Here is a 22,581-nt window from a genome sequence, read left to right as displayed (position 1 = left end):
AAGTTTTGCCTTGGCAGCAGCTAATGGGGGAACCTTAAAGGAGAAGTTTTCTATTTTACAACCAAATTTTTATGGAATGTGATAGAAGGGTCCCGACACCTTTTTTGTTGTTGTTGTGATTTCACATGTTTTTGAGAAACTTACCCCCAAACAGCAAATCACTTCCTTATCCTTGTTGTGTGGTATGGGGGCCCTGAAAACAACATGAAGATGTTCCGAAAACACCAAGTAATGTCCATTTACAAACGGAAAGCTGTCAGTACAGTGATGCGGGTCTTTTAGATGTTGAACACATGAAATGGTGTCATTCCGAACTTCCTCCTCAACGTTAATCCATTTTGTTACCGGTCCAGCGATACCACTCCGTCCATTCTACAGGTAACTGACACAATAAAGGAAACCCATGAATAAATGAGGGATACAAAGTATATTGAAAGCATGGGGTGGTTACACACAGGAAGCTCCAGGCACTTGTAGAATCTATGCCGAGTCGCATTGAAGCTGTTTTGGCGGCCCGTGGTGGCCCCAACACCCTATTAGGATGCTTGGCTGGTATTTCCTTTATTTTGGCAGTTACCTGTAGCAGCAGGGAAACGGCTCGAGTTGCACTAAACGGAATATAATATTGCAGATAAAGTTTTGGAATGCAACATCTAAAGACCTGCATCACTATACTGACAGTTTTCCGTTTCTAAACGATTTGCTACCCTCAGAGGTAGTAATCACACCTGTGGGGAGAGGGGCATTCTTCTTACCAAACCACATGACCTTTGTTTTGGAGGTATTCAGAACAAGGTTAAGGGTAGAGAAAGCTTGTTGGACACTAAGAAAGCACAAAATCACAAAATCCAGGGAGGGGCCAGCTGAGTATAAGACTGTATCATCTGCATATAAATGGATGAGAGCGCATCCTACTGTCTGAGCTGTGTTGATGTAAATTGAGAAGAGCGTGGGGCCTAGGATCGAGCCTTGGGGTACTCCCTCGGTGACAGGCAGTATAGGTGATGATAGAGGCAGAAACCTTAAAGAAGAAAGGGTCTAAACCATCTGACCCAGATGTTTTTTGGGGGTCAAGTTTCAGGAGCTCCTTTAGCACCTCGGACTCAGTGACCGCCTGCAGGGAGAAACTTTGTATCGGGGCAGGGGAAAAGAGGGAGGAGCATCGGGGATAGTCGCATTAGAAGGGTTAATGAGGAAATGTTGGACGGCAAGGAGGCATGGCTGAGTCAAATATGAATCCTGACTTAATGAAGTGGTGATTAAAGAGCTCAGCCATGTGCTTCTTGTCAGTAACAACCACATCATCAACATTAAGGGACATGAGCAGCTGTGAGGAGGAGGGTTTATTCTCCAGGTCTTTAACTGTTTTCCAGAACTTCTTGGGGTTAGACCCACAGAGAGAGAACTGCTCCTTAAAGTAACTAACTTTGGCCTTCCGGATAGCCTGAGTCCACTTATTTCTCATTTGCCTGAACGAGAGCCAGTCAGCCTGAGTATGCGTGTGCCGAGCCTTTCGCCAAATGCAGTTCGTGAGGTGGAGTAACTCTGCCAGATCATGGTCGAACCAGGGGCTGAACCCGTTTTTAATTCTCATTTTCTTCATGGGGGCGTGTTTATTCACAATACCACTGGAAATATCAAACAAGAAGGTCCAAGCGTCTTCGACAACCAAGCTGATTCTATACCATTTAACAGAGGGGACCAAGCTGATTCTATACCATTTAACAGAGGGGATCAAGCTGATTCTATACCATTTAACAGAGGGGACCAAGCTGATTCTATACCATTTAACAGAGGGGATCAAGCTGATTCTATACCATTTAACAGAGGGGACCAAGCTGATTCTATACCATTTAACAGAGGGGATCAAGCTGATTCTATACCATTTAACAGAGGGGATCAAGCTGATTCTATACCATTTAACAGAGGGGATCAAGCTGATTCTATACCATTTAACAGAGGGGATCAAGCTGATTCTATACCATTTAACAGAGGGGATCAAGCTGATTCTATACCATTTAACAGAGGGGATCAAGCTGATTCTATACCATTTAACAGAGGGGATCAAGCTGATTCTATACCATTTAACAGAGGGGATCAAGCTGATTCTATACCATTTAACAGAGGGGATCAAGCTGATTCTATACCATTTAACAGAGGGGATCAAGCTGATTCTATACCATTTAACAGAGGGGACTCAAGCTGATTCTATACCATTTAACAGAGGGGACCAAGCTGATTCTATACCATTTAACAGAGGGGACCAAGCTGATTCTATACCATTTAACAGAGGGGACCAAGCTGATTCTATACCATTTAACAGAGGGGATCAAGCTGATTCTATACCATTTAACAGAGGGGATCAAGCTGATTCTATACCATTTAACAGAGGGGATCAAGCTGATTCTATACCATTTAACAGAGGGGACCAAGCTGATTCTATACCAATTTAACAGAGGGGATCAAGCTGATTCTATACCATTTAACAGAGGGGACCAAGCTGATTCTATACCATTTAACAGAGGGGATCAAGCTGATTCTATACCATTTAACAGAGGGGATCAAGCTGATTCTATACCAATTTAACAGAGGGGATCAAGCTGATTCTATACCATTTAACAGAGGGGATCAAGCTGATTCTATACCATTTAACAGAGGGGATCAAGCTGATTCTATACCATTTAACAGAGGGGATCAAGCTGATTCTATACCATTTAACAGAGGGGATCAAGCTGATTCTATACCATTTAACAGAGGGGATCAAGCTGATTCTATACCATTTAACAGAGGGGACCAAGCTGATTCTATACCATTTAACAGAGGGGATCAAGCTGATTCTATACCATTTAACAGAGGGGATCAAGCTGATTCTATACCATTTAACAGAGGGGACCAAGCTGATTCTATACCATTTAACAGAGGGGACCAAGCTGATTCTATACCATTTAACAGAGGGGACCAAGCTGATTCTATACCATTTAACAGAGGGGATCAAGCTGATTCTATACCATTTAACAGAGGGGACCAAGCTGATTCTATACCATTTAACAGAGGGGATCAAGCTGATTCTATACCATTTAACAGAGGCTAGTTCATGAAGGAAGGCTTGCTTATCAATAGCAAGTGTCTATGATAAATCAGGACAGGTCGTTCCACTGAGCAGCCATTATGAACACAGGATGTAAAACAGTGATCACTAAGGTCATGACAGAAAACACCAGACTGATACCTATCAGGATTATTTGTGAGGATAACATCAAGGAGAGTAGCCTTTTCTGGGTGTTTGGAGTCATACCTTGTGGGATCGGTAATAATCTCAGAAAGATTTAGGGATCCTTCACTAAATTTGGACACAAGTTTGTCCAGCAGCAGATTATGATCAATGATGGTGGGGGTGACGACGGTGGGGGTGACGACGGTGGGGGTGACGACGACGACGGTGGGGGTGATGACGGTGGGGGTGACGACGGTGGGGGTGACGACGACGACGGTGGGGGTGATGACGGTGGGGGTGACGACGGTGGGGGTGACGACGGTGGGGGTGATGACGGTGGGGGTGACGACGACGACGGTGGGGGTGATGACGGTGGGGGTGACGACGGTGGGGGTGACGACGGTGGGGGTGACGACGGTGGGGGTGATGACGGTGGGGGTGACGACGACGACGGTGGGGGTGATGACGGTGGGGGTGATGACGGTGGGGGTGACGACGGTGGGGGTGACGACGGTGAGGGTGACGACGGTGAGGGTGACGACGGTGGGGGTGATGACGGTGGGGGTGATGACGGTGGGGGTGACGACGGTGAGGGTGACGACGGTGGGGGTGACGACGGTGGGGGTGATGACGGTGGGGGTGATGACGACGGTGGTGATGATGACGACGGTGGGGACGATGACAGTGGTGATGGTGGTGATGACAGTGGGGGGATGACGGTGGTGGTAGTAATTAGCCACGTTCCAGAGCTTCGACGTTGCTGACACCTGAAAACACCTGGATGGGGTTTTAAGTATCTAACCACATATGTTTTAACAATCTGTCAGTCAACGACACAGGCGATGACATTGGCACGCAAACATTGGTTCTTGCGTCGCCTTGCCTTAGCTGTGAGATGCACCCTTGATGGTGGTGATGATTGGGATGGTGGTGGTGGTGGGGATGGTGGTGGGGATGGTGGTGATGGTGGGGATGATGGTGGTGATGGTGGTGGTGGTGGTGGTGGTGGGGATGATGGTGGTGATGGTGGTGATGGTGGGGATGATGTTGGTGGTGGTGGTGGGGATGATGTTGGTGGTGATGGTGGGGATGATGGTGGTGATGGTGGTGATGGTGGGGATGATGTTGGTGGTGGTGGTGGGGATGATGTTGATGATGATGGTGGTGATGGTGGTGATGGTGGGGATGATGTTGGTGGTGGTGGTGGGGATGATGTTGATGATGATGTTGGTGGTGGTGGTGGGGATGATGTTGGTGGTGGTGGTGGGGATGATGTTGGTGGTGGTGGTGGGGATGATGTTGGTGGTGATGGTGGTGGTGGTGGGGATGATGTTGGTGGTGGTGGTGGGGATGATGTTGGTGGTGGTGGTGGGGATGGTGGTGATGGTGGTGATGGTGGTGATGGTGGTGGTGGTGGGGATGATGTTGATGGTGGTGATGGTGGTGGTGGTGATGGTGGTGATGATTGGGATGATGTTGATGGTTGTGAAAATGAAGATGTCTGAATTTTTAATAACGTGTGTTTTCTCCCCCAGGTGTCAGGCCCTGGCCCAGCCCCCCTCCCTGTCTCCGCCCTTAATCCTGCCCCCAACCCGGTGCCCGGGGAGGAGCCTGTTGGGTATTTGAATATGGGGTTCTCTGCCCCGCCCCCCTCCAGCCCGCTGAGCTCCAGAGGAGTAGAGGACATGTAAGGACAGACGAGAGGCTCTTATTGGCTGGATGTTTCTACGTTATTATTGGCTGTTAACCCTGAAATTTGTGCTGGAACATTTCTGTAGGTTCCACCAGAGACCCCCTACCTGTCACAACCCCAGCATGAGGAGAGAGCAGGACCGTCTGGACTCCTTCCACACCTGGACCCTGTCCATCATCACCCCCTCTGAGCTGGCTAAGGCTGGCTTCTATTACCTGGGGCAGGGAGACCGCGTGGCCTGCTTCACCTGTGGAGGACAGGTAATATACAGGTCGCCCCTTGAATTGCGGTGGCATTTGCAACCATAAACAATATGTTAAAAATGACAAATAGTTACACATCATACATGTTTTTGTTCATATTGTGTTAACTTCTAGCGGAACCCCGTTCCACCAGCGGAACCCCTAGCCAACAGCCAATGGGATCGCATGGCGCGAAATACAAAAACAACTAAAATACCGCAATTCAATTTTCTCAAACATACGACTATTTTACACCGTTTGAAAGATAAACCTCTCCTGAATCCAACCACGTTGTCCGATTTCAAAAAGGTTTTACAGCGAAAGCAAAACATTAGATTATGTTAGGATACAACCACAGCAAAAAACAACAACACAGCCATTTTCTTAGCAAGGACTGCTATTTTCAAAGCAAGGTTAGCCGTCCAAAAGCACAAAACCAGCTAAAATTATGCACTAACCTTTGACGATCTTCATCAGACGACACTCCTAGGACATTATGTTAGACAATACATGCATTTTTTGTTCCATCAAGTTCATATTTATATCTATAAAACCCATTTTACATTAGCATGTGATGTTCAGAAAATGTATTCACCCCAAAATTTCCGGTGAATTTACAAAAAAAGTCATCATAAACGTTGACAAAATACATAACAATTATTTTAAGAATTATAGATACAGTACTCTTTTATGCACCCGCTGTGTCAGATTTCAAAATAACTTTACGTAGAAAGCACATTGTTCAATATTCTGAGTACTGAGCACCATGCTGTTCAGTTAGCCGTCCAGTCACGGCATCCACAAAACGCTGAAATATGTTAAAAATATTATCTTACCTTTGCTGATCTTCGGCTGAATGCACTCGGAAGGTCTCCGACTTCCACAAGAAATGTTCATTTGTTCGATAAAGTCCATAATTTATGGCAAAATAAATCCGTTTTGATGGCGCGTCCAGATCACCATTCCAAAATGCATCTTTCCACCGTCGACGAAATGTTATAAAGTTCCCTCAGCGTTTGTAGTCACATGTCAAACCATATTCACAACCAATCTTTAGGGTGTTTTAATCGTAGAATTGCGATAATATTCCAACTGGACAATAGTAGATTCATTACAGAAGAAAAAGAAAAATGGCTAATCCTTCGTGAGCGCGCGCGAGGTAAGGCAACGACCACTTACCGTTCCGGGTATTATTCAATCAAATTGCATTCTAGAAGCCTCAAACGAGGTTCTAATGACTGTTGACATCTAGTGGAAGCTTTAGGAAGTGCAATATGACATCACAGACACTATTTTAGATAGATGGCTATAGTCATTTCAAATGAAGTTCTGAGGTCAAACTTCCTGTTTGGATTTTTCTCAGGTTTTTGCCTGCCATATGAGTTCTGTTATAATCACAGACACCATTCAAACAGTTTTAGAAACTTCAGAGTGTTTTCTATTCAAATCTACTAATAATATGCATATTCTAGTTCCTGGGCCCGAGTAGTAGGCCGTTAAATTTGGGTACGTTTTTCATCCGGCCGTGAAAATACTGCCCCCTATAGTGAAGAGGTTAATCTCTGCAAACAAAGCCTCATTTTTAGATGAATTGATGTTCTGCATGGCTCTGTTCCTGTAGCTCAGTAACTGGGAGCCAGGTGATTACTGTCTCCTCTCTGTTCCTGTAGCTCAGTAACTGGGAGCCAGGGGACCGGGCCGTATCGGAGCACCAGAGACATTACCCCAACTGTCACTTCGTCAGAGGAGACCGGGCCGACAACGTCTCCCTAGCCGGGGTGGTGGGGGGGGTAGCAGGCACCTCTCAGCCCCCCGGGGCAGAAGCCCCAGCCCCCCCGGGCCCCGGCCCCCCAGGTCTCAGTAACGTGTCTAACCCAGCCATGCAGCAGCGTGAGGATAGGTTGCTGACCTTCGTCCACTGGCCCTTACGTATCCCTGTACGCCCCGACCAGCTGGCCAAGGCAGGATTCTACTATGTTGGTAAGAGAACTTATATATTATATTATTATTATTATTCTATATATTATTATATTTTGTATTATTATTCTATATATTATTATATTTATTATTATTATTATTATTATATATATTATATATATTATTATTATTATATTTATTATTATTATATATATTATTATTACTATTATATATAATTATTCTATTTATTATATAATTATTATATTTATTATTATATTTATTATTATTATTATTATTAATATTATATATAATTATTATATTTATTATATAATTATTATATGTATTATATAAATTATTATATTTATTATATATATTATTATTATTATATTTATTTTTATTATTAGTATATTTATTATTAGTATTTTTATTATTAGTATATTTATTATATTTATTATTATTATTATATTATTATTATTATATTTATTATTATTATATTTATTGTTATTATTATATATATTATTATTAATATTATATATAATTATTATATTTATTATATAAATTATTATATATTATTATATTTATTTTTATTATTTGTATATTTATTATTATTATTGTGTTTGTTATTGTTATTATTATTTTATTATTATATTTATTATAATTATTATATTTATTATTATTAATATATTATTATTATTGTTATTATATTTATTATATATATTCTTATATTTATAATAATAATAATAATAATAATAATAATAATAATAATAATAATAATAATTTATTATTATTATATTTATTGTTGTTATTATTATATTTATTATTATTATATATTATTATTATATTTATTATTATATATATTATAACATTTTTTATTACATGTTGCAGGGCGTAATTGTGTGTGTGTGTGTGTGTGTGTGTGTGTGTGTGTGTTGCAGGGCGTAATGATGGTGTGTGTGTGTGTTGCAGGGCGTAATGATGGTGTGTGTGTGTGTTGCAGGGCGTAATGATGGTGTGTGTGTTGCAGGGTGTAATGATGATGGTGTGTGTGTGTGTGTGTGTTGCAGGGTGTAATAATGGTGTGTGTGCGTGTGTGTGTGTTGCAGGGTGTAATAATGGTGTGTGTGTGTGTGTGTTGCAGGGTGTAATAATGATGATGGTGTGTGTGTGTGTGTGTGTTGCAGGGTGTAATAATGATGTGTGTGTGTGTTGCAGGGCGTAATGAGGTGTGTGTGTGTGTGTATGTGTGTGTGTTGCAGGGCGTAATAATGATGTGTGTGTGTGTGTGTGTTGCAGGGCGTAATGACGACGTGAAGTGTTTCTGCTGTGACGGGGGTCTGAGGTGCTGGGAGTCAGGTGATGACCCCTGGGTGGAGCACGCCAAATGGTTCCCTAGGTAACCACCCCTTACAGCGCTGGCGTCTTAGTCCAGTTCCTGCCTGACCTAGATGAAAAGGCACCAATGGCTGAGTGCCACGTCAGGCATCAGATTGTTACATCACACTGTATGATGTGGTTAGCTGATATGTTAAACACTTATCCAGGCTTTGTTAGGCTGCGGTCCAAACCCTTAAAAGACACACCCTCGTCCACTTACCCTCGCCTTATGCCCTTGTCACCATCTTGGAGGGTGGTCCAAATGATTAGCCAATCAAGGGACGTTTGCAACGTAAGCCCCTCAGCCCTCGTTTTTAGTCGGCTTTGCGAGTGTACAATTATGTTCACTACGGGCCTGAAACTCCCCATAATTCAATTCACCACGATTGTACATCCGCTAAGAAAGTCCACGAAACGTAAAAACAACATCAATGGAGAAGTCATCATACAAGTGGAAGTAAAAACTAACGCAAATAAGTTAGAAATGGTGCTACTAATGCACATGACGGCACAAACACGTCTCGTAAAAAGTATTTTAATTTTGTATTTTTTGTTGTTGAAATAAAACATTTTCCTTCTTCAGAAGTTCCAGCTAGGCAGGCTAACGTTAGTTTGCTAATTAATTTGCTAGCTATCATACAGTAGGCAGGCTAACGTTAGTTTGCTAATTAATTTGCTAGCTATCATACAGTAGGCAGGCTAACGTTAGTTAGCTAATTAATTTGCTAGCTATCATACAGTAGGCAGGCTAACGTTAGTTAGCTAATTAATTTGCTAGCTATCATACAGTAGGCAGGCTAACGTTAGTTAGCTAATTAATTTGCTAGCTATCATACAGTAGGCAGGCTAACGTCAGTTAGCTAATTAATTTGCTAGCTATCATACAGTAGGCAGGCTAACGTTAGTTAGCTAATTAATTTGCTAGCTATCATACAGTAGGCAGGCTAACGTTAGTTTGCTAATTAATTTGCTAGCTATCATACAGTAGGCAGGCTAACGTTAGTTTGCTAATTAATTTGCTAGCTATCATACAGTAGGCAGGCTAACGTTAGTTTGCTAATTAATTTGCTAGCTATCATACAGTAGGCGTATAATGATATATTTAATATAAGTAGACATACAATCATAGTTGACTGTAGTGCATATAAAGCACCCACAAGCTACCGCTGGCTGAAAACACAATCGTCGCGGGACGAACGAGTGAAACATTTCCGGGCACGGGCGGTCCATTTAAAATGACTTCCTTCCTCCCTCGTCCCCTCGCCCAGCAAGTGTACACTTGTCAGACGTCATGATACATCATCTGAAGTGTCCACTTCATTTGAGGGCTGAGGGGAGAGGGTTTGGACCGCAGCCTTCGATCTGGAATGTAATGCGGCAGGAACTCAACGTGTGTGTGGTGTGTGGTGTGTGTGTGTGTGGTGTGGTGTGTGTGTGGTGTGTGTGTGTGACAAATGCAAAGACAAATGCACACGTCCTGCTGCATCGCCATCTTGGAGTCTAAACCAAGAGTTGCTTACCAACAAGACAGTGAATGTTCCTGAGTGGCCTAGTTACAGTTTGGACTTAAATCTACTTAACAATCTATGGCAAGACCTGAAAATGGTTGTCAAGCAATGATCAACAACCAATTTGACAGAGCTTGAAGAATTTTGAAGAGAACAATGGGTCAATGTTGCATAATCCAGGTGTGGACAGCTCTTAGAGCCTTACCCAGAAAGACCCAAAGCTCTTAGAGCCTTACCCAGAAAGACCCAAAGCTCTTAGAGCCTCACCCAGAAAGACCCAAAGCTCTTAGAGCCTCACCCAGAAAGACCCAAAGCTCTTAGAGCCTCACCCAGAAACACTCACAGCTCTTAGAGCCTTACCCAGAAAGACCCAAAGCTCTTAGAGCCTTACCCAGAAAGACCCAAAGCTCTTAGAGCCTCACCCAGAAAGACCCAAAGCTCTTAGAGCCTCACCCAGAAACACTCACAGCTCTTAGAGCCTTACCCAGAAAGACTCACAGCTCTTAGAGCCTCACCCAGAAACACTCACAGCTCTTAGAGCCTTACCCAGAAAGACTCACAGCTGTAATCACAATCCAGGTGTGGACAGCTCTTAGAGCCTCACCCAGAAAGACCCAAAGCTCTTAGAGCCTTACCCAGAAAGACTCACAGCTCTTAGAGCCTCACCCAGAAAGACTCACAGCTCTTAGAGCCTTACCCAGAAAGACTCAGCTCTTAGAGCCTTACCCAGAAAGACTCAGCTCTTAGAGCCTTACCCAGAAAGACTCAGCTCTTAGAGCCTCACCCAGAAAGACTCACAGCTCTTAGAGCCTCACCCAGAAAGACCCAAAGCTCTTAGAGCCTCACCCAGAAAGACCCAAAGCTCTTAGAGCCTCACCCAGAAAGACCCAAAGCTCTTAGAGCCTCACCCAGAAACACTCACAGCTCTTAGAGCCTTACCCAGAAAGACCCAAAGCTCTTAGAGCCTTACCCAGAAAGACCCAAAGCTCTTAGAGCCTCACCCAGAAAGACCCAAAGCTCTTAGAGCCTCACCCAGAAAGACCCAAAGCTCTTAGAGCCTCACCCAGAAACACTCACAGCTCTTAGAGCCTTACCCAGAAAGACTCACAGCTCTTAGAGCCTCACCCAGAAACACTCACAGCTCTTAGAGCCTTACCCAGAAAGACTCACAGCTGTAATCACAATCCAGGTGTGGACAGCTCTTAGAGCCTCACCCAGAAAGACCCAAAGCTCTTAGAGCCTTACCCAGAAAGACTCACAGCTCTTAGAGCCTCACCCAGAAAGACTCACAGCTCTTAGAGCCTTACCCAGAAAGACTCAGCTCTTAGAGCCTTACCCAGAAAGACTCAGCTCTTAGAGCCTTACCCAGAAAGACTCAGCTCTTAGAGCCTCACCCAGAAAGACTCACAGCTCTTAGAGCCTCACCCAGAAACACTCACAGCTCTTAGAGCCTTACCCAGAAAGACTCAGCTCTTAGAGCCTTACCCAGAAAGACTCAGCTCTTAGAGCCTTACCCAGAAAGACTCAGCTCTTAGAGCCTTACCCAGAAAGACTCAGCTCTTAGAGCCTCACCCAGAAAGACTCACAGCTCTTAGAGCCTCACCCAGAAACACTCACAGCTCTTAGAGCCTTACCCAGAAAGACTCAAAGCTCTTAGAGCCTCACCCAGAAAGACTCACAGCTCTTAGAGCCTCACCCAGAAAGACTCTCAGCTCTTAGAGCCTCACCCAGAAAGACTCACAGCTGTAATCGCTGGCAAAGGTTCTTCTACAAAGTATTTACTCAGGGGTGTGAATACTTATGTGAATTAGATATTTCTGTATTTCATTTTCAATACATTTGCAAAAAAAACGTGTTTTTAATTTGTCATTATGAGGTATTGTGTTTAGATGAGTGAAAAATTAAATCGATTTATTCTAATTTGAATTCAGGAGAGGTTGTATATGCTACAACTAAATGTGGAATAAGTCAAGGAGTATGTTACTATGGTAACCTGTCAGTATATAGTAATGTGGTGACTATGGTAACCTGTCAGTATATATTAATGTGGTGACTATGGTAACCTGTCAGTATATATTAATGTGGTGACTATGGTAACCTGTCAGTATATATTAATGTGGTGACTATGGTAACCTGTCAGTATATATTAATGTGGTGACTATGGTAACCTGTCAGTATATATTAATGTGGTGACTATGGTAACCTGTCAGTATATATTAATGTGGTGACTATGGTAACCTGTCAGTATATAGTAATGTGGTGACTATGGTAACCTGTCAGTATATATTAATGTGGTGACTATGGTAACCTGTCAGTATATATTAATGTGACTATGGTAACCTGTCAGTATATATTAATGTGACTATGGTAACCTGTCAGTATATATTAATGTGGTGACTATGGTAACCTGTCAGTATATATTATTGTGGTGACTATGGTAACCTGTCTGTATATGTTACTATGGTAACCTCCAGGTGTGTGTACCTGCTCCAGGAGAAAGGTCAGGAGTTCGTCCATCAGATCCAGGCTCGCTTCCCTCGCCTCTTTGAACAGGTAACACCTGCTTCTACACCTTATTAACGCCACTGTTTATTTACCAACACATTTTCTAACGGGCATTGAAATGGTCTGTTGACGCAAAAAACAGAACTCTTCCTAAAGTGTAACTGCAAAACTTGGGGTGGCAGGTAGCCTAGTGGTTAGAGCGCTGAGCCTGTAACCAGCAGGTAACCTAGTGGTTAGAGCGTTGGGCCAGTAACCAGCAGGTAGCCTAGTGGTTAGAGCGTTGGACCAGTAACCAGCAGGTAGCCTAGTGGTTAGAGCGTTGGACCAGTAACCAGCAGGTAGCCTAGTGGTTAGAGCGTTGGACCAGTAACCAGCAGGTAGCCTAGTGGTTAGAGCGTTGGGCCAGTAACCAGCAGGTAGCCTAGTGGTTAGAGCGTTGGGCCAGTAACCAGCAGGTAGGCTAGTGGTTAGAGCGTTGGGCCAGTAACCAGCAGGTAGCCTAGTGGTTAGAGCGTTGGGCCAGTAACCAGCAGGTAGCCTAGTGGTTAGAGCGTTGGGCCAGTAACCAGCAGGTAGCCTAGTGGTTAGAGCGTTGGGCCAGGAACCAGCAGGTAGCCTAGTGGTTAGAGCGTTGGGCCAGTAACCAGCAGGTAGCCTAGTGGTTAGAGCGTTGGGCCAGTAACCAGCAGGTAGCCTAGTGGTTAGAGCGCTGAGCCTGTAACCAGCAGGTAACCTAGTGGTTAGAGCGTTGGGCCAGTAACCAGCAGGTAGCCTAGTGGTTAGAGCGCTGAGCCTGTAACCAGCAGGTAATCTAGTGGTTAGAGCGTTGGGCCAGTAACCAGCAGGTAGCCTAGTGGTTAGAGCGTTGGGCCAGTAACCAGCAGGTAGCCTAGTTGTTAGAGCGTTGGACTAGTAACCAGCAGGTAGCCTAATGGTTAGAGCGTTGGACTAGTAACCAGCAGGTAGCCTAATGGTTAGAGCGTTGGACCCTGAAGAGCATTGTCTTAGTTATCTGCCCTGATTTAAAAATGTATTTTGTTTATTAGAATAAATGACTAAAGACCTGTTTATTAGCCGTGTGGTTGGACATTGAGCTGTGAATAAAGTCGGGATGTGCACAGTTAATCGAATATCCGGATATCCAAACGGACTTGTGTTCATTATTTTTTAATGTTTTTTTTTTCTCAGCCTATTTTGACAGCGAAAAGCTTTGTTATAAATGAAATGAGATTTCCCTTGTGACATTGTTACATAAAAGGATATACACTATATATACAGCAGTATTTGGACACCCCTTCAAAATGAGTGGATTCGGCTATTTCAACCACACTCGTTGCTGACAGGTGTATAAAATCAAGCACACAGCCATGCAATCTCCATAGACAAACATTGGCAGTAGAATGGCCTTACTGAAGAGCTCGATGGAGAGGTTGTTGTCCTGGCACCACGCTGCCAGTTCCCAGACCTCTTCCACTGTAGGCTGTCTCATCGCCATCGGTGACCACGTCGTGTCACAAGCGAACTTGATGTTGTAGTCGTGCGAGGCCATGCAGTCGTGGGTGAACGGGGAGTACAGGAAGGGACTGAGCACGCACCCCTGAGGGGCCCCCATGTTCAGGATCAGCGTAGAGGATGTGTTGTTGCCTACCCTCACCACCTGGGGGCGGCCCGTCAGGAAGTCCAGGATCCAGTTGCAGAGGGAGGTGTTTAGTCCCAGGATCCTTAGCTTGGTGATGAGCTTTGAGGGCACTATGGTGTTGAACGCTGAGCTGTAGTCAATGAATAGCATTCTCGAGTAGGTGTTCCTCTTATCCAGGTGGGAAACTCTGGAGTGCAATAGAGATTGCGTCGTCTGTGGATTTATTGGGGCGGTATGCGAATTGGATTAGGTGCAGGATGTCTGAGATGATGATGGTGGTGTGAGTCATGACCAGCCTTTCAAAGCACTTCATAGCAAACAGATATGAGTTATATATGTTACCTTTGTTGTTCTTAGGCACGAGGACTATGGTGGTCTGATTGAAACATGTAGGTATTACATACTGGGTCAGGGAGAGGTTAACAATGCCAGTACGCGTCCTGATAATTCATCTGGCCCTGCGGCCTTGTGAATGTTAACCTGTTAATAGTCTTAATCACATTGGCTACGGAGATTGCATGTTTGGAATTTTGACTACGCTGACGTCAGGAAAAAAATGTGATATTCGATTAGTGAAAATATTGTCAAATGCCCATCCCTAGAATAAACCTGTATTATCTGACTGATCTGATCAGGAAGTTAACTCTCTCCTGGCCCCTCCCCCTACAGCTCCTAACCAATGGGGACAGCAGCTCCAGAGAGTTTGTGGACCCGCCAGGTGAGTGACTCCTGACTTCAACTGAATTTAAACCCTGACAGAATATTTATCCCTGTTCAGCCATGAGACAGACCTCCACTATGGTGATATCCCTGTTCAGCCATGAGACAGACAGACCTCCACTATGGTGATATCACTGTTCAGCCATGAGACAGACCTCCACTATGGTGATATCCCTGTTCAGCCATGAGACAGACCTCCACTATGGTGATATCCCTGTTCAGCCATGAGACAGACAGACCTCCACTATGGTGATATCACTGCTAACTCCCTCCCCCCTCTTCTCTTCTCTCTCTCTCCTTCTTGCTGTCCCCCCCACCACAGGTGAGGAGCGGTCGGAGGATGCCGTGATGATGAACACTGCGGTGGTTGTGTCGTCACTAGAGATGGGGTTTGAGCGTGGCCTGGTGAAGCAGACAGTCCAGAGTAAGATTCTGACCAGTGGAGAGAACTACAAGACCGTCCAGGAACTGGTCTCGGACCTACTGAGTGCAGAAGATCAGAAGAGAGAGGAGGAGAGGGAGATGCTGGCCGAGGAGATGGCTTCTGGTACGACAAACATTCTGAAACACGTCTCTGAGCTGTCTGTTGAAACTACTATGACATACTGAATGTACCGAGGTGTCTGTTTGAACAACTGGCACACAGCTCGTTCACTCATGCATACCCCACAAGACATGCCACCAGAGGTCTGTTTAAACTACTGGCACACAGCTCAGACACCCATCCATACCCCACAAGACATGCCACCAGAGGTCTGTTTAAACTACTGGCACACAGCTCAGACACCCATCCATACCCCACAAGACATGCCACCAGAGGTCTCTTCACAGTCCCCAAGTCCAGAACAGACTATGGGAGGCGCACAGTACTACATAGAGCCATGACTACATGGATCTCTATTCCACATCAGGTAACTGATGCAGCAGGAGAATCAGATTTAAAAAACAGATAAATATACACCTTATGGAACAGCGAGGACTGTGAAGAGACACACACTCTACACACACTTACGGTGCATTCTCCCTGACTGAGTCTGTAATACCTACATGTTTTAAGCAGACCACCATAGTCTCTGTGCCCAAGAACACTAAGGTAACCTGCCTAAATGACTACAGACCCGTAGCACTCACGTCTGTAGCCATGAAGTGCTTTGAAAGGCTGGTCATGGCTCACATCAACACCATCATCCCAGAAACCCTAGACCCACTCCAAGTTGCATACCGCCCTAACAGATCCACAGATGATGCAATCTCTATTGCACTGCACACTGCCCTTTCCCACCCGGACAAAAGGAACACCTATGTGAGAATGCTGTTCATTGACTACAGCTCAGTGTTCAACACCATAGTGCACTCAAAGCTCATCACTAAGCTAAGGATCCTGGGACTAAACACCTCCCTCTGCAACTGGATCCTGGACTTCCTGACAGGCCGCCCCCAGGTGGTGAGGGTAGGTAACAACACATCTGCCACGCTGATCCTCAACACAGGAGCTCCTCAGGGGTGCGTGCTCAGTCCCCTCCTGTACTCCCTGTTCACTCACGACTGCACGGCCAGGCATGACTCCAACACCATCATTAAGTTTGCCGATGACACAACAGTGGTAGGCCTGATCACAGACAACGATGAGACGGCCTATAGGGAGATCAGAGACCTGGTCGTGTGGTGCCAGGACAACAACCTCTCCCTCAACGTGATCAAGACAAAGGAGATGATTGTGGACTACAGGAAAAGGAAGACCAAGCCCCCCCCCATTCTCATCGACGGGGCTGCAGTGAAGCAGGTTGAGAGCTTCAAGTTCCTTGGCATCCACTTCACCAACAAACTAACATGGTCCAAGCACACCAAGACAGTCGTGAGGAGGGCATGACAAAACTTATTCCCCCTCAGGGGACTGAAAAGATTTGGCATGGGTCCTCAGATCCTCAAAAGGTTCTACAGCTGCACCATCGAGAGCATCCTGACTGGTTGCATCACTGCCTGGTATGGCAACTGCTCGGCCTCCGACCGTAAGGCACTACAGAGGGTAGTGCGAACGGCCCAGTACATCACTGGGGCTAAGCTTCCTGCCATCCAGGACCTCTATACCAGGCGGTGTCAGAGGAAGGCCCTAAAAATTGTCAAAGACCCCAGCCACCCCAGTCATAGACTGTTCTCTCTGCTACCGCACTGCAAGCAGTACCGGAGCACCAAGTCTAGGTCCAAGAGGCTTCTAAACAGCTTCTACCCCCAAGCCATAAGACTCCTGAACACCTAGTCAAATGGCTACCCAGACTATTTGCCCCCCCCCTCTTTACACCAGTGCTACTCTCTATTGTCATCTATGCATAGTCACTTTAATAACTCTACCTACATGTACATATTACCTCGACTAACCGCTGCCCCCGCAAATTGACTCTGTATCGGTACCCCCCTGTATATAGCCTCCACATTGACTCTGTACCGGTACCCCCTGTATATAGCCTCCACATAGACTCTGTACCGGTACCCCCTGTATATAGCCTCCACATAGACTCTGTACCGGTACCCCCTGTATATAGCCTCCACATTGACTCTGTACCGGTACCCCCTGTATATAGCCTCCACATTGACTCTGTACCGTAATACCCTGTATATAGCCTCCACATTGACTCTGTACCGGTACCCTCTGTATATAGCCTCCACATTGACTCTGTACCGGTACCCCCTGTATATAGTATCCACATTGACTCTGTACCGGTGCCCCCTGTATAGAGCCTCCACATTGACTCTGTACCGGTACCCCCTGTATATAGTCTCCACATTGACTCTGTACCGGTACCCCCTGTATATAGCCTCCACATTGACTCTGTACGGGTACCCCCTGTATATAGCCTCCACATTGACTCTGTACCGGTATCCCTGTATATAGCCTCCACATTGACTCTGTACCGGTACCCCCTGTATATAGCCTCCACACTGACTCTGTACCGGTACCCCCTGTATATAGCCTCCACATTGAATCTGTACCGGTACCCCCTGTATATAGCCTCCACATTGACTCTGTACCGGTACCCCCTGTATATAGCCTCCACATTGACTCTGTACCGGTACCCCCTGTATATAGCCTCCACATTGACTCTGTACCGGTACCCCCTGTATATAGCCTCCACATTGACTCTGTACCGGTACCCCCTGTATATATTGCTATTGTTGTTTTGCTGCTGCTCTTTAATTATTTGTTATTTTATTTCGTTTTTTTTTAAAGTTATTTTTCTTAACTGCATTGTTGGTTAAGGGCTTGTAAGTTAGCATTTCACTGTTGTATTCGGTTCGTGTGACAAATTTTGATTTGAAAGTATTCAGACCCCTTCACTTTTTCCACATTGTTAAGCTACAACTTTATTCTAAAATGGATACAATTGTTGTTTTGTCCCTCATCGATCTTCACACACTTCCCCATAATGACAGGTTTGTAGAGATTTTAGTATTCAGACCCTTTACTCAGTATTTTGTTGAAACACCTTTGGTAGCGATTACAGCCTCGAGTCTTCTTGGGTATGACGCTACAAGCTTGGCACACCTGTATTTTTGGAGTTTCTCCCATTCTTCTCTGCAGAACTTCTCAAGTTCTGTCAGGTTGGATAGGGAGCGTCGCTGCACAGCTATTTTCAGCTCTTTCCAGAGATGTTGGATTGGGTTCAAGTCCGGGCTCTGGCTGGGCCACTCAAGGACATTCAGAGACTTGTCCCGAAGCCACTCCAGCGTTGTCTTGGCTGTGTGCTTAGTGTCGTTGTCCTGTTGGAAGGTGAACCTTCGCCCCAGTCTGAGGTCCTGAGCGCTCTGGAGCAGGTTTTCATCAAGGATCTCTCTGTACATTGCTCTGTTCATCTTTCCCTCGATCCTGACTAGTCTCCCAGTCCCTGCCGCTGAAAAACATCCCCACAGTATGGTGCTGCCACCACCATGCTTCACCGTAGAGATGGTGCCAGGTTTCCTCCAGACGTGACGCTTGGCATTCAGGCCAAAGAGTTAGTTCTTAGTTTTATCAGACCAGATAATCTTGTTTCTCAAGATCTGAGAGTCCTTTTGGCAAACTCCAAGTGGGCTGTCATGTGCCTTTTACTGAGGAGTGGCTTCTGTCTGGTCACTCTACCATAAAGGCCTGATTGGTGGAGTGCTGCAGAGATCGTTGCCCTTCTGGAAGGTTCTCCCATCTCCACAGAGGAACTCTGGAGCTCTATCAAGAGTGACCATCGGGTTCTTGGTCACCTCCTGACCAAGGCCCTTCTCCCCAGATTGCTCAGTTTGGCCGGGCGTCCAGCTCTAGGAAGAGTCTTGGTGGTTCCAAACTTCTTCCATTTAAGAATGATGGAGGCCACTGTGTTCTTGAGGACCTTCAATGCTGCAGAAAAGTTTTGGTACCCTTCCCCAGATCTGTGCCTCGACACAATTCTGTCTCGGCGCTCTACGGACAATTCCTTCGACCTCATGGCTTGGTTTATGCTCTGACATGCACTGTCAACTGTGGGACCTTATATAGACAGGTGTGTGCCTTTCCAAATAATGTCCAATCAATTGAATTTACCACCGGTGGACTCCAAGTTGTAGAAACATCTCAAGGATGATCAATGGAAACAAGATGCATCTGAGCTCAATTTCGAGTCTAATAGCAAAGGGTCTGAATCATTTTACATTTTTTATAAATGTGCAAAAATTTGTTAACCTGTTTTTGCTTTGTCATTATGGAGTATTGTGTGTAGATTGAGGACATTGTATTTATATAATCAATTTTAGAATAAGGCTGTAATGTAACAATGTGGAAAAGTCAAGGGGTCTGAATACTTTCTGAATGTACTGTATGTATGGTAGTATTATAAATGTTGTTTTGTAGATATGTAATGGTAGTGTAGTGGTAGTGTAGTGGTGGTGTAGTGTAGTGGTGGTGGTAGTATTATAAATGCTGTATTGTAGATGTGTAGTGGTAGTGTAGTGGTAGTGTGGTGTAGTGGTGGTGTAGTGGTAGTATTAAATGTTGTATTGTAGATATGTAGTGGTAGTGTAGTGGTGGTGTTGTAGTGGTGGTGTAGTGGTAGTGGTGTAGTGGTGGTGTGGTGTAGTGGTGGTGTAGTGGTAGTATTAAATGTTGTATTGTAGATATGTAGTGGTAGTGTAGTGGTAGTGTGGTAGTGTAGTAGTGGTAGTGGTAGTGGAGTGGTAGTGGTAGTGTAGTGGTGGTGTAGTAGTGGTAGTGTAGTGGTGGTGTAGTGGTGGTGGTGTAGTGGTAGTGTAGTGGTAGTATTATAAATGTTGTATTGTAGATATGTAGTGTGGTGTAGTGGTGGTGTAGTGGTGTAGTGTAGTGGTGGTGTAGTGTAGTGGTGGTGTAGTGGTAGTGTGGTGTAGTGGTAGTGTGGTGTAGTGGTGTAGTGTAGTGGTGTAGTGTAGTGGTGGTGTAGTGGTGGTGTAGTGTAGTGGTGGTGTGGTGGTGTAGTGGTGGTGTAGTGGTAGTGTAGTGGTAGTATTATAAATGTTGTATTGTAGATATGTAGTGGTAGTGTAGTGGTAGTGTAGTGGTAGTGTAGTGGTAGTGTAGTGGTGGTGTAGTGTAGTGGTAGTGTAGTGGTGGTGTGGTAGTAGTGGTAGTGTAGTGGTAGTTTAGTGGTGGTGTAGTGGTAGTGTAGTGGTAGTGTTATAAATGTTGTATTGTAGATATGTAGTGGTGGTGTAGTGGTGGTGTAGTGGTGGTGTAGTGGTAGTGTAGTGGTGGTGTAGTGTAGTGGTAGTATTATAAATGTTGTATTGTAGATATGTAGTGGTAGTGTAGTTGTAGTGTAGTGGTGGTGTAGTGGTGGTGTAGTGGTAGTGTAGTGGTGGTGTGGTGTAGTGGTGGTGTAGTGGTAGTATTAAATGTTGTATTGTCGATATGTAGTGGTGGTGTAGTTGTAGTGTAGTGGTAGTATTATAAATGTTGTATTGTAGATATGTAGTGGTAGTGTAGTGGTAGTGTAGTGGTAGTGTAGTGGTAGTGTAGTGGTGGTGTAGTGTAGTGGTAGTGTAGTGGTGGTGTGGTAGTAGTGGTAGTGTAGTGGTAGTGGTGGTGTAGTGGTGGTGTAGTGGTAGTGTAGTGGTGGTGTAGTGGTAGTGTAGTGGTGGTGTAGTGTAGTGGTAGTGTAGTGGTGGTGTGGTAGTAGTGGTAGTGTAGTGGTAGTTTAGTGGTGGTGTAGTGGTAGTGTAGTGGTAGTGTTATAAATGTTGTATTGTAGATATGTAGTGGTGGTGTAGTGGTGGTGTAGTGGTGGTGTAGTGGTAGTGTAGTGGTGGTGTAGTGTAGTGGTAGTATTATAAATGTTGTATTGTAGATATGTAGTGGTAGTGTAGTTGTAGTGTAGTGGTGGTGTAGTGGTGGTGTAGTGGTAGTGTAGTGGTGGTGTGGTGTAGTGGTGGTGTAGTGGTAGTATTAAATGTTGTATTGTCGATATGTAGTGGTGGTGTAGTTGTAGTGTAGTGGTGGTGTAGTGGTAGTGTAGTGTAGTGGTAGTGTAGTGGTAGTGTAGTGGTGGTGTAGTGGTGGTGTAGTGGTAGTATTATAAATGTTGTATTGTAGATATGTAGTGGTGGTGTAGTTGTAGTGTAGTGGTGGTGTAGTGGTAGTGTAGTGGTACTATTATAAATGTTGTATTGTCGATATGTAGTGGTGGTGTAGTGGTGGTGTAGTGTAGTGGTGGTGTAGTGTAGTGGTGGTGTAGTGGTGTAGTGGTGGTGTAGTGTAGTGGTAGTGTAGTGGTAGTATTATAAATGTTGTATTGTAGATATGTAGTGGTAGTGTAGTGTAGTGGTAGTGTAGTGGTGGTGTAGTGGTAGTGGTAGTGTAGTGGTGGTGTAGTGGTAGTGGTAGTGTGGTGGTGTAGTGGTAGTGGTAGTGTAGTGGTGGGGTAGGGGTAGTGTAGTGGTGGTGTAGTGGTAGTGGTAGTGTAGTGGTAGTATTATAAATGTTGTATTGTAGATATGTAGTGGTGGTGTAGTGGTAGTGGTAGTGTAGTGGTAGTATTATAAATGTTGTATTGTAGATATGTAGTGGTGGTGTAGTGGTAGTGTAGTGTAGTGGTGGTGTGGTGTAGTGGTAGTGTAGTGGTAGTGTAGTGGTGGTGTAGTGGTAGTGTAGTGGTGGTGTGGTAGTAGTGGTGGTGTAGTGTAGTGGTAGTGTAGTGGTGGTGTAGTGTGGTGTAGTGGTAGTGTAGTGGTAGTGTTATAAATGTTGTATTGTAGATATGTAGTGGTAGTGTAGTGGTGGTGTAGTGGTAGTGGTAGTGTGGTGGTGTAGTGGTAGTGGTAGTGTAGTGGTAGTGTAGTGGTGGTGTAGTGGTAGTGTAGTGGTAGTGTTATAAATGTTGTATTGTAGATATGTAGTGGTAGTGTAGTGGTGGTGGTGTAGTGGTGGTGTAGTGGTAGTGTAGTGGTGGTGGTGTAGTGGTAGTATTATAAATGTTGTATTGTAGATATGTAGTGGTAGTGTAGTGGTGGTGTAGTGGTAGTGGTAGTGTGGTGGTGTAGTGTAGTGGTAGTGTAGTGGTGGTGTAGTGTAGTGGTAGTGTAGTGGTGGTGTAGTGGTAGTGTTATAAATGTTGTATTGTAGATATGTAGTGGTGGTGTAGTGGTGGTGTAGTGGTGGTGGTGTAGTGGTAGTATTATAAATGTTGTATTGTAGTGGTAGTGTAGTGGTAGTGTAGTGGTAGTGTTATAAATGTTGTATTGTAGATATGTAGTGGTGGTGTAGTGGTAGTGTAGTGGTGGTGTAGTGGTAGTGGTAG

The 22,581-nt window shown here is 44.8% G+C and overlaps 1 protein-coding gene across 7 annotated transcripts in view; it reads left to right on the top strand.

Annotated features, from left to right (window-relative positions):
- LOC106604062 (putative inhibitor of apoptosis) overlaps positions 1-22,581 on the top strand; it is a 42,063-nt gene that overhangs the window by 12,757 nt on the left and 6,725 nt on the right. For all 7 annotated transcript variants that reach the window (XR_014392236.1, XR_014392237.1, XM_082974838.1 and 4 more), the window contains 7 exons: positions 4,750-4,901; positions 4,993-5,167; positions 6,820-7,129; positions 8,360-8,459; positions 12,423-12,501; positions 14,762-14,810; positions 15,135-15,359. Coding sequence is in view for 5 of the 7 variants with exons in the window: in XM_082974838.1 (XP_082830964.1) it covers positions 4,750-4,901; positions 4,993-5,167; positions 6,820-7,129; positions 8,360-8,459; positions 12,423-12,501; positions 14,762-14,810; positions 15,135-15,359 (1,090 nt within the window). In the remaining 2 variants the exon portion in view is untranslated. The remainder of the gene's footprint in view (positions 1-4,749; positions 4,902-4,992; positions 5,168-6,819; positions 7,130-8,359; positions 8,460-12,422; positions 12,502-14,761; positions 14,811-15,134; positions 15,360-22,581) is intronic.

Source organism: Salmo salar, chromosome 04 (assembly GCF_965601325.2).
Source record: "Salmo salar chromosome 04, fSalSal1, whole genome shotgun sequence".
NCBI classification, from domain to species: domain Eukaryota; kingdom Metazoa; phylum Chordata; class Actinopteri; order Salmoniformes; family Salmonidae; genus Salmo; species Salmo salar.
The sequence above is the reverse complement of the archived record's forward strand: the minus strand, read 5'-3'. Positions and strand labels throughout refer to the sequence as shown.